The sequence below is a fragment of the Syngnathoides biaculeatus genome, chromosome 16 (assembly GCF_019802595.1).
Source record: "Syngnathoides biaculeatus isolate LvHL_M chromosome 16, ASM1980259v1, whole genome shotgun sequence".
NCBI lineage: Eukaryota > Metazoa > Chordata > Actinopteri > Syngnathiformes > Syngnathidae > Syngnathoides > Syngnathoides biaculeatus.
Genome location: NC_084655.1, coordinates 15846927 through 15858937, shown reverse-complemented (window position 1 = coordinate 15858937; position 12011 = coordinate 15846927). Strand labels below are relative to the sequence as shown.

At 44.5% G+C, this 12011-nt stretch overlaps 1 protein-coding gene across 1 annotated transcript; it reads left to right on the top strand.

Moving 5' to 3' along the window:
• The first annotated feature begins 1106 nt into the window (after positions 1–1106).
• luc7l3 (LUC7-like 3 pre-mRNA splicing factor) lies at positions 1107–6343 on the top strand. Its single transcript, XM_061846950.1, has 11 exons — positions 1107–1319; positions 1709–1775; positions 1896–1935; positions 2186–2330; positions 2430–2507; positions 2591–2695; positions 3078–3239; positions 3352–3737; positions 3838–4064; positions 4153–4373; positions 5699–6343. Exons 1-10 carry the CDS (start codon positions 1221–1223, stop codon positions 4338–4340), a joined length of 1497 nt encoding a protein of 498 aa, XP_061702934.1. The 5' UTR covers positions 1107–1220; the 3' UTR covers positions 4341–4373; positions 5699–6343.
• The last annotated feature ends 5668 nt before the right edge of the window (positions 6344–12011 follow it).

Genomic DNA, 12011 nt, shown 5'->3' with positions numbered 1-12011 from the left:
CCAACATCAGGATGTTTTTGTTCCGCTTTCTTGTGTGCGTCCAAAACATATGTTATTGAAATGAGTTTATGACAAGTCCACTAGGATGGACAACATGCATTCACATCAGCACGCCAAGCACCTCTGTCATTCAGGATACTGGTAGCATTTGCTGTTCCTATTTATTAAATTATTCATTTATTTGCGGGGGTAACCATTCATCAATACTGCCACTAACATCATGCTCACCTGACTTGGAGGGTGTGTCCTCAACTATCCTGGATGCCCTCTACAAAACATAAAAATCCTCAACAACAGATAAAACATCCCACGACAAAACTAAGACATTAATCGTTACTCTCATGAATCATGGCAGAACTGCTAGAATGTGTACAATTGATTGGGCCAGCACAATGGACGATTGGATCGAGTGTGTTCCTCACAGTTCCGAGGACTGGGGTTCAAATCCCAGCCCGCCTGTGTGAAGTTTGCATGTTCTCCTCCTGGATGTGTGGGGTTTCCCCGGCCACTCCGGTTTCCTCCCACACCCCAAAAACATGCATTAATTGGAGACTCTAAATTGCCCGTAGATTCGATTGTGAGTGCAAATGGTTGGTTGTTTCTATGCGGCGTGCAATTGGCTGGCGACCAGTTCCGGGTATGCCTGCCTCCTGCCCAAGGACCCTTGTTGGGATAACCAGCTCAGATAATGGATGAATGGAGATCCAATTGGTCCACTTTGCCACATTCAATATGGCAATGACTTATACGTGGGAATCAGCGCACAAGGAGGTGGCTATGTATTTATGCCTGTAGTAAACTTGGCGTTAACGATCGTATTCAAATAGATTATTGAACATTCTAAAGTTTGTGCAATGTGTTTTGCTCGTGGTATTAATGGTGTAATTATAAAGACGAGGCTGAGGTTCCTATTTGACCAAAAATGCATGTTTTGCGTGTAAAGAATTAGCTGAATGCCCAAGTTAGTGTAAGGACATTATTATTATGCCCGTAAGTGATAGTTTTATGACGCGTGTGTAGTTTTCCAATGACGTTGCATCGTTATTGTTGTATTTCCGGGTCAAAAGTCTTTTTCTCCACTTTCGCAGTTAGATAGTGACGTCACCCATCTTCCATTTTGATTCCGATGTACTTTGGGTTTGGGCGCAGTGGGATGGTGTGAGCTCATGCTCCGCGATATACTGTTGTATTTGACAACAATATTTCCAAGTTAAGCAAAAATGCTTTCTGCAGCCCAATTGCTCGACGAGTTAATGGGCCGGGACAGGAATTTGGCCCCGGACGAGAAGCGATGTAACGTCAAATGGGACGACGAGAGCGTAAGTTAGCATTCTTGCTAATGCTAGCCTCGAGGGTTTGATCGCTTACGTATTTGAACGTCTCGTGTTCGCGGATCAAATTTGCGTTGTCTAAGTCTCCAACTCTTTAAAGCATTTTTGAAAGTTAAACCGTGGCGTTATCTAATCGGTAACCGTTTAAATATACCCGACGCACATTGACTCAAATGTTATTCCGCACACGTTGTATCATTGTTAGCCACTAGTGCTAACGGAAGACCTCACAATGAAGCATCAGTTTCACACGTTGCTATTTCATACAGGAGGGATCCATCACGTAGTTAAATTTAGCTGAAGCGTCGAGAGAGATATTTTTTCAAAGAAGGAGCACTTTAGAACCTTGAAATTAAATTTCTCATTTCTGTCTTCAGGTGTGTCGGTATTATCTGTGTGGCTTCTGTCCAGCAGAATTATTTACAAATACACGCTCCGATTTGGGTAAGTGGAACACTAGCACACCATTACACGTCACACGTTTGTAAACGTTCACGATACATTTGTGACAAGCCATGATAAAAGAAGCTCACCGGTGAATGATTTACATGTTCTGTTTGACAGGCCCCTGTGAGAAAATCCATGATGAAAATCTTCGGAAAGTGTAAGTAATGCATTGTTACACTTTACTTTTTGCCGTGTGTCAAATCTTTGGACTCAGTTATCAGGATACATTTTCCCACGCTGTGAATAATGAGAGCAACAGCCATCTATTTTTATACAACGGATATAGGGCTTTTTTCCACGTTTTTGTGTATATGTGAGCTTTTGGGAGAACGCCTGCATTTACCCATGTAGCTAAATAATGTCTCATTCTGTCTAATAGCATAATGTTGCACTTTCCTTTTGTCTAGATATGAAAAGAGCTCACGGTTCATGAAGGAGGGCTACGAGCGAGACTTTCTCCGCTATCTACAATCCCTCCTGGCCGAAGTGGAACGGCGAATCCGCCGAGGGCACGCTCGCCTCGCTCTTTCTCAAGCTCAGCAGAATGCAGGGGTTTGTGCCGCATATGTTTGTATAGTAGTTATAATGAAAGCACAGAATTTATAGAGAGCTATTGTTATTTGGTACTAAAGATATATATTTTTTTTGCAGCAAGCTCCTGCACCAGCAGGAAAGAATGAGGAAAAGACCCAGGTTCTGACAGAGAAGATTGAAGATTTAGTCGTGCAGGTGTGTTGCAAAAGATGCAACATGGTTTTCCTTTTTTCTCCCACTTATGTGGCTGATTTAACACTTTATCTTGTTTTGCGTAGATTGAGGAGCTGGGCTCTGAGGGTCGTGTGGAGGAGGCTCAGGGAATGATGAAGCTGGTTGAGCAGCTCAAGGAGGAGCGCGAACTGCTTAACTCCAACCCGTCGGTGAGTTACCTAACTCAGTCTGACTACATCTGCTGTCTTAAGGGTTCATTTCGTCATAACTATTTTTTTTTTACTTTATTCAATTTAGTAAAGGAAAAAAAAACCCAATAATTACCTGGTTCTTAATCTATAACAGGATAATAGGACAACGACTGCAGTTTTAAATAGCTATAGCATATCTGACCTAATGCAAATTTATTTTATCTGCACTGTAAATCTAACATTGATTCAACAGATATGTTTAATAAGTCTGATTAGTTGAAGATTAAAGCAGTGGGGGAGATGGGATTTCCCCCCTCAAAATTGTGAAGCTACATGGATATTTTTAGTCAAGTACGAGATGATGACAATCTAAAGTCCCACCTGTTGTTTTTCAACGTAGACCATTGAGAGCTTTGCGGCCCAGGAGAAGCAGATGGAAGTGTGCGAGGTGTGCGGAGCCTTCCTGATTGTGGGCGACGCTCAGTCTAGGGTGGATGACCACTTGATGGGAAAGCAGCATATGGGCTATGCTAAGATCAAATCTACTGTAGAGGAGCTTAAGGTAATAGCGCTGCAATTTTGCAAAAGTGGGGGGAGATATACATCATATATATCAATATTTTTGCTTCTTGCACGTGCCTAGAATTCACTGCTAACTAACTAACTTCCAACAGGAGAAACTACGACGCCGCTCAGAGGACCCTCAGGGAGAAACCCCGGTTGTGAAGAAAGACAGAGAAGAGCGTGAGAAGGAGGAGCGCGAGAAGAAGCGTAAAGAGGAGGAGGAAAAGGAGAAGGAGCGAGAAAAGGAAAAGGAGAAAGAGCGGGAACGGGAGAAGGAGCGCGACAGGGAGAGAGACCGAGATCGGGACAGGGATAGAGATAGAGATAGAGACAGAGACCGAGATAGGGAGAGAGACCGGGATCGACGAGGACGGCGCAGCCATTCTAACAGCCGTCACTCCAGCCGAGCATCGGACAGGAAAAGGAGTCGATCCCGGGATCGTCGGAGGTCCAGGAGCAGAGACAAAGACAGAGACCGTGACCGCAGACGCACCAGGCAAGATTATTTCTTATTCTCTAAAGTCAAGAGTTTAGAATCAAAATGCTAACTCGCAATATGCAATCCTAACCGTCGTTGACATTTGCATGTTCCGCAGGAGCCGGGACAGGGACCGGGAAAGAGAAAGAGAGAGGGATAGGGAGAGGAGGCGCAGCCGCGAGCGCTCCGACCGGAAGCGACGTTCCCGGAGCCGTGACAGGAGGAGGTCACGAAGCTCCGAGCGCCGGTCTCACCGGCACCGCAGTCGCAGCAGGGACCGGGACCGGGACAGGGAGAGAGATAAGGAGAGAGACAGGGACAGAGCCCGCTCACCCAAAGAAAAAGGTGACGGCCCGTGTCTCTTTTTATTTGTTTCCAATTTGTCAAATGGATGATGACGACAACTCATCCCATGATATGTTTTTTTTTCCAGAACGAAAGACGTCTGAGGAGAAGAGCAGCAGCTCCAAGAAAGACAAGAACTCTGGCGATGCTCCTGCCGTCAAGGCCGCCACAGAAGCAGAGCCGATGGAGACAGAGGCTGCCGCCTCGGCCTCCCCCCCCCTCCTTAATGGCCAGCCAGAGCTCCTCCTTTCTGAAGGTGACACTCAGTCCAATTAAAACTGATCTGATAGGACCTCAGATCAGACTCAGGTAAGTGTGTCCTTCTCCTCGCCCCCCCTGACTCCCCAAACCCCTCACACAACCCCCCCGCGCCCCCACCCCTCCCACGCTACCTCCTTCCCCCTCCTGCTCCTGCCTTCTTTGCATTCACTTCAATGCTGATGATGTTTGTCTGATGTACCATATCCTGTTTTTGAATAGTGCATCATATGTATGCACTGAAGATGAAGAACTAGGCCCGATGAATGAGAAGAAGGTAGAAATCATTCACACAAAGCCAAGAGGGAAAGGCCAGTGTAGCCCTGAGCAAACATGCCCAGAGGTACCCCCCTCGTTTTGTATCGCTTTTGATCCTTCGAGATGTTTTGGTCCTTGTCGACAAAAGTAGCCGGAAAAAAATATTACACGTTAAATCCATCCTGTATTTTTTTCATTTTTTCATTTTTTTTTTTTAAGTTTGGTCCAATTGGCAATATTTATTTGAATAACGTGTTAAGTTGAATTCACCGTAGATTACAAATGGTTACAAGCAACTGTGTGTTTATATGTACCCACAGCAAGGGGTCTTTTTAATCCTCATATGTAAACACACAGAAATACTTGCCTAGCAAATGCCGTGCATTTCCTTACTGTGCCTGATAATGCTATGCACTGTGTGTGTTTTTTGCGGGTTGGTGGTGGTGGGGTAGTCATAAGAACCTGGTGGGGCGGGGGTGGGCGTGTAACGTAACTAACTAACTGGAGGGTAGGGTTTATGGCATAATTTGCAGCTGACTTCCACACCTCACAGCGTTGGTGTTGTGAGCGAGACCACATGTGAAAAGGGCAAATTAAAAATCACGGATACTCTCTCTGACTGTCAAAGTGTGCAGGTACTCACCCCAGGTACTCCTTTCTATACCCACATCCTTTTGTCAATGCTGTTGCCTGTCTCCACGACATCGACTCGAAAGTTTTGATTGTGAATCTGTATGTCGGTTTAGCTTTCATCATTCAAGTGATAGGTCAGCGCGGCTGCTTGATTAACCTCCGCTGTAGGGCTTAACGTAGTCCTTTCTGAATCATTTGTTTGTCACATCTGTTCACGTGCATAAGTACTGAGGAAAATATCACAAGTGTTAATACTTGTAAAATGATTTTTAATTTGAAAGTGGTGTCAAACTTTGTAGACAGTTTTGTGAGCATTTTCTGCCAAATGCTGACAAGGAAAGTCACAGGAACGTTGAAATTTTTTTGGTGTGATGTTCTGCTATTGCTGATCCAGTAGCAATGAATATTAGTTTTTGTTTTCTGTGAAAGTTTAGTTGTGGGGTCCATTACTAACGTTCCATTTTGTGACCATGTTTGCCCAACAGGGGAATCTGAGATACCCATCGGAGGAAGAAGATGAGGAGAGCATTCCAACCTCATGTTGACCCTGGCACTTCGCTGCTTATAAACAAGGTGATCCACATATGCATAGTGGCTTACATAAAAATCAAGAACATACATGTGGAAAGAGGGAGAAAAAGATTACGACGTTGCTTTTCATATCTGTTGATCTCAGTTTGGGACGAGTTGTTGTGATTGATATAACATGTATTTTAGGGGTGTAGACGTCAGTCCGACATCACTTGAAATACCAAACGTTGGTAGGCAGCGTTCACAAATTTTTTTGTTTGTTTTTTTTTTACGTATTTTTGGAAACTCGTTTTCTCTGCATTTTAGTAAGAGCTCATTAAAAGAAACGATACTTGTTACTTTGTTTTGGTGTGTCAGGTCCTACTTCATTTTCTGATATTTTTTTATTTTTTCAATAATGATGTAAAATGTTAGTCCAGTAACAGGGCTTGGTTCTTTTTTTTCCCCCGTCAACGTAGAGATACCAATGATTTTCTCATCTTGCTGTAAAATATACTAATTTCCTTTGAATCCCAATAATTTTGAAGACTGAAGATGTGATTAGGTTTGGTCAGCTTCAAATGTTCATGTGTTCTTGAGAAATAAAAGGTGAAAATGTGTGACTATTGTGTTCTTTCTTTAGGTTTTTTTAAAAAAAAAAGCAAATATCAATAGGGCCTCTTAATGATGGGTCACGTAAGATACATATTTATGAAGAGTTAACTGCAGCAATTTTTCTTTGTTCTCTCGATAGTGGGTATATATTAAAAAAAAAAAACCACAACCCTGGTAAAGTGATGATTTCAAAACCGTTTCCACCATTGATGTGATTTACGGGTATATGTTGAAAGATTTTAGAGAGCCGAAGTACAAATAACAGATAGAGCTCATGCACGTGATGTCACCATTTTCACGCCGCCATATTTCTGGTCAAACGGAGCTGCTCGTCATTGTGGGAGACATTTAACCGGAGGAGAATATTTACAATACCCGAAGACCTGTTGTGCTCTTGGTTATCACAACAGACGAGATAGATATTCAAAGAGATCATTCAATGGAATACCAGCTGAAAAGACCAGAAAATATCGATGGATTTCGGCCACTAAACATGGTGCCCAACCAAATACACACTGTGTAGCGATCCCTTAATCTCAGGTAGGAATTATTCTAAATCTCAAATTACCAAAAAGTATTTATAATGCCAAATTGGCTCATTTGAGAACAAAGCATGTTAAAAAACAAAACAAAAACAAAAAAACGCAGAGGTTTACGAAGGTTATGTGTAGCCGCAATCGCTTCCATCTACGTTCCATGGAGACAATTATGTCCTCTGAATGTGAGTTTGTGTAAAACCAGGGGTCATTTATTTCAATATTGGTATTTGTATTGAATACTAGCTGAAAAGATCGATGGATTCCAGGAAAGGTTAACGTGTTGTCGAACACTGTGAGATTTATTCCTGACGAAAACAGATCCAGCAACGAAGTATTTATTTATTTATACGCTTTCAAAATTTTCCGTGTAAATCTCGATGATTTACTCACCAGCTCCATGTGTATATCCAGTTGTCAAGACAAGCGGAAGCAAATTAACAGACCAATTTCTTATCGGCAAAAACATCGATTTTTGCATTAAATACGGGTCCTCTATGCCAGGTTTATCTAATTTTTCCACGTAAAGTCATTTATTTTCATCTTCTAAATGTCTGGCGGTATCGGACGAGACTCTGGGCGTCATGCTACAAGACTTATTTCCGTGTCATCTCCAATCGATTTAGCATTGAGCAATGCTTAGCTTGACCGGCATTATGGCGAGGGAACGTCACATGATTTTATGACGTAGGTGCACGAGCTCTATTAACTCGGGATGTGACCCTGTCAGAATCCAAACTTTTATTTTTTTTTGTTTCAAGTATGAAATGAACAACCGGTAGATGTCACTATCTTACCTTCTGACGTCACATCGGTCGAAAGCAAAACCGCCAAGCGTGTTGTTTGTCCTCGCCGGGTGCGGTGGCGCGTGCCTGTAATCCAAGTCGCTGGGAGGCCGAGGCTGTCGGATCGTTTGAGCTCAGGAGTTCTGGGCTGCAGCGGACTGTGTCGAGCGGGTGTCCGCGCTAAGTTCGGTACCGATATGGTGACCCCGGGGGAGCTCGGGACCACCAGGTCGCCTAAGGAGGGGTGCACCGGCCCAGGTCGGAAACGAAGCAGGTCAAATCCCCCGTGCCGCTCAGTAGTGGGATCGCACCTGTGAATAGGCGTTGCAGTGCAGCCTCAGCAAAAAAGCGAGACACAGCTTTTTTTTTTTTTTTTTTTTTTTTTTAAGACGATATCTCCATTTACAAAAAACACGCTGACAATTAAAATGACTTTTGCATTACCCAATTTTTTTTTTAACGTAACACAGTTTTTGCCCTACACTCCCTCCTCCTGGTAAACGGTAGTACTACAACGTGTACATTTACAAACAGGGTCAACCAATAAAAGGGGGAGACGAGACATTTTAAATCAAAATTAAAATCTTCGCAATGAAGAAATAATAAGGTGAGCATATTACTTTTTTTGTACTGTGGATAAGATGAACACAACTAAAACATCACTTATTTTGTCATAAATTAGTTACACTTACACGCATGTTAGAATAGTACAGGGCATGTTTGAGGGCAGCAGAACAGCGGTGAGATGTGCCATAGGTGTGTCAGAACAATTTAAGGTGAAGGTGGGACTGCATCAGGGATCAGTGCTGAGCCCCTTCCTGTTTGTGGTAGTAATGGATAGGCTGACAGATGAGGTTAGACTGGAATTCCCTTGGACTGTGATGTTTGCAGATGATATTGTGATCTGCAGCGAAAGCAGAATATATGTGCGTGAATGACAGGGGTGGAGGAGGAAGAGTGAAGCCCCGGGGAGAAGAGATAGCAAGGGTGGATGACTTCAAATATTTAGGGTCAACAATACAGAGCAATGGTGAGTGTGGTAAAGAAGTGAAGAAACGGGTCCAAGCAGGTTGGAACAGTTGGCGGAAGGTGTCTGGTGTTCTATGTGACAGAAGAGTCTCTGCTCAGATGAAGGGAAAAGTTTGTAAAACAGTCGTGAGGCCGGCCATGATGTACGGATTAGAGACGGAGGCTCCGAAGAGACAACAGGAAGTAGAACTGGAAGTAGCAGAAACGAAGATGTTGAGGTTCTTGCTCGGAGTGAGCGGGTTGGATAGGATTTGAAACGAGCTCATTAGAGGGACAGCCAAAGTTGGATGTTTGGAGACAAGGTGAGAGAGAGCAGACTTTGATGGTTTGGAGATGTACAGAGGCGAGAGAGTGAGGAAATTGGTAGGAGAACGGTAAGGATGGAGCTACCAAGGAAGAGAGCGAGAGGAAGACCAAAGAAAAGGTTAATGGATGTGGTGAGGGAGGACATGAGGATGGACTTAGATGGAAAAAGATGACAAGCTGTGGCGACCCCGAACAGGACAAGCCGAAATAAAAAGAAGTTACTAAAAGTTATTTTTTCAAGGTAAGTGGGGCCACACTGTTCAGACATAAATGAAAATAACGGATGGAGCGTGCAAGTGTTCTTATGTGGCAGCAGGGGGCAGTATCAGAACTCGTGTATACATTGAATACAATCTGGATTGTACTCACCATTGCACACGCTCACTCACACATGTACTCGTAGCGTCACACTTAAAGGTTAAAGAAAATGCTAAAGGAAATGCAACCACCCCACATAGGCTGCAAAATAGCGCTACGCCAAAAGAATATCAGCAACTGCACGACAGGGTGTCACAAATAGAGAAAAAAAAAAACATAATCACTGATCGGAAATCCACGTCACATGGCGGGTAAGAGGTGTTCCTTAATAGTCAGAATGGATAATGGTTCATCAACGCTCACGCGACATGAGTGGAAGGCCAGGAGGCAAAGCGCCACGCAGATGCTCCAGCGGCAATTCATCAATTCAGCTGTCGCCGTGCTGATTAATGATGGCGACTCCCGGTACACGCTCACAGCTTTGTCAGTCATGTTTTGATGAAGGAATTCAATTTCCCCTATAGGCGCCGTTCTCCTCCTCCTATTACACTCTCGCGCAGCTGCAGCGCTAATATCCTATTGGCTTAACATTTAATTACCGGATGGAAAATGCCGGGGATCCCTCGCAGAACTTCCAAGCGTGAGCGCCGAGACCGCAAACGCTCTCAAACAGTCACGGCGCTTGTTTTTCTTCCATTCGCAATGAATGCTTTTGCATTTTTTAAAAATAAAAATCAAGGCTCAGTCTTCCATCTAAAAGCTCAGCACACTTTTTTAGATACAGCTTGCTTTCATTAGGGTCATGGGTCATAGGTGACGAGTGGGGTACACCCTGGAATGGCCAGTACCACTCTTTTTTTATGCCGATAGTTGGATACATTTCTTTAAGAAACATTGAAATTAGAGGGAGCGCGGTGGAGCGTTGGCGAAGCGTTGGCCTCACCATTCTGAGGACCCGGGTTCGATCCCGGCCCCACCTGTGTGGAGTTTGCATGTTCTCCCCGTGCCTTTGTGAGTTTTCTCCGGGTGGGCACTCTGGTTTCCTCCCACATTCCAAGAAAGTGCAACATTAAGTGGACACTCTAAATTGCCCCTAGGTGTGACTATTTGTCTGTATGTGCCCTGCAATTGGCTGGCAACCAGTTCAGGGTGTACCCCGCTTCCTGCCCGTTCACAGCTGGGATAGGCTCCAGCATTCCTCGTGAGAATAAGCGGCAAAGAAAATGGATGGATGGAATTGGATACATTCCTATGCGAAATCTTGAAATTCAAACAACTCATTTGCGTTGTACTTTTGAGTTTACATACATTATGGCGGTCAAACCATCGCCGCATAACCCTACGAGGCCCACGTCGCGCTCCAGATATGTTGAATCAAGTCGGGTCACGGCGACACCATATGCCGCGAAAGAACGCGCGTCGCATCGCTACGCTCAGTCTCACGCCTTCAGCAGATGGCTCCGCCACAGGAGCGAGCTCCAAAATTCTGTCTTCCTTTCAGACTTTCTGCATTGTTTCAAGTTTGAGTTCTTCCTCGCTTCACGTTCTCCTGTTTTTTTTTTTTTTTTTTTTTTTTCATTTCTGGGCAAAAACGTCGCAAACGGGCGCCAGGAATCCCGGGTCGAGCAGCCGGATGGTTTTCAGTCCTCCCACCTGACCATCAAAGCCCGTTTCGGGGTCATAGTAAGGACATGGCCGTTCCCCACGACCCCCTTCAGAGTGCTCAAGAAGGAAGAGTTGGATAGAGGATGATAAGAGGATTAAATATAAAGAGAAATATGAAATATGGCTAGGTTGTGTGAGCACCAAATAGCAGACATTCTGAAAGTGCACACATTCAATTTTGCGTCAAAACAATTATTTTTATGCTGAAACACAAGTTGTCGTTACTCGCTTCACAGTTATAAAGTTCTCACAGGCCAGTGCGGCACAGTGGACGATGGTTAAGCACAACTGCTTCACAGTTCCGAGGACCCAGGGTCAAATACGGCCTCACCTGTGTGCAGTTTGCATGTTCTCCCTGGGCCTGGGTCGGGTCCGGAACACCCGTGGGATAGAAAATGGACAGATGGATACACCAGGCCCAGAATTATGCTCATAAGGCAAAAAAAAAATCTGATGTAGTACTGGACAGTCCAAATGGAGCAGGAATGCAACACAGAAAACACTTCACCTCACTAACCCTAACGGAATGCATTATTATGCTAATGTAGTTAGGGCAAACCATTTTTCTCACCTTTTTGACGTGGAAACGAGTTGTGGCATGTCGCATGTGGGGGGGGACACACACCCATCGCGGGTCCCCGGTCAACGTGCACACCCAGAGGACGTAAAGCGGGTTCGGAACGCAGAAAAACCTGCAATGAGAAAGACGTAATAAGCAATATTACACCTTGCTTCCCTTTTTTCCCTCAAAATTACATTAGTTTGTAAGTTTGTTGAATTCCCTTTACCCATCCACTCTTCTTTGCCGCTTATCCTCACAAGGGTCGCGGGTAGTGCTGGAGCCTCTCCCAGCTGTCAACGGCCAGGAGGCGCGGTACACAATGAACTGGTTGCCAGCCAATCGCAAGGCTTATGGAGACAAACAGCCACACTCACAAACACACCAATTTAGAGTGTCCAATTAATATTGCATGTTTTTGGGATGTGGGAGGAAACCGGAATGCCCGGAGAAAAGCCACGCAGGGCAGGAGGAGAACATGCAAACTCCACTCAGGCGGGGCCGCGATCTCACCCGGGTCCTCAGAACTGAGCTT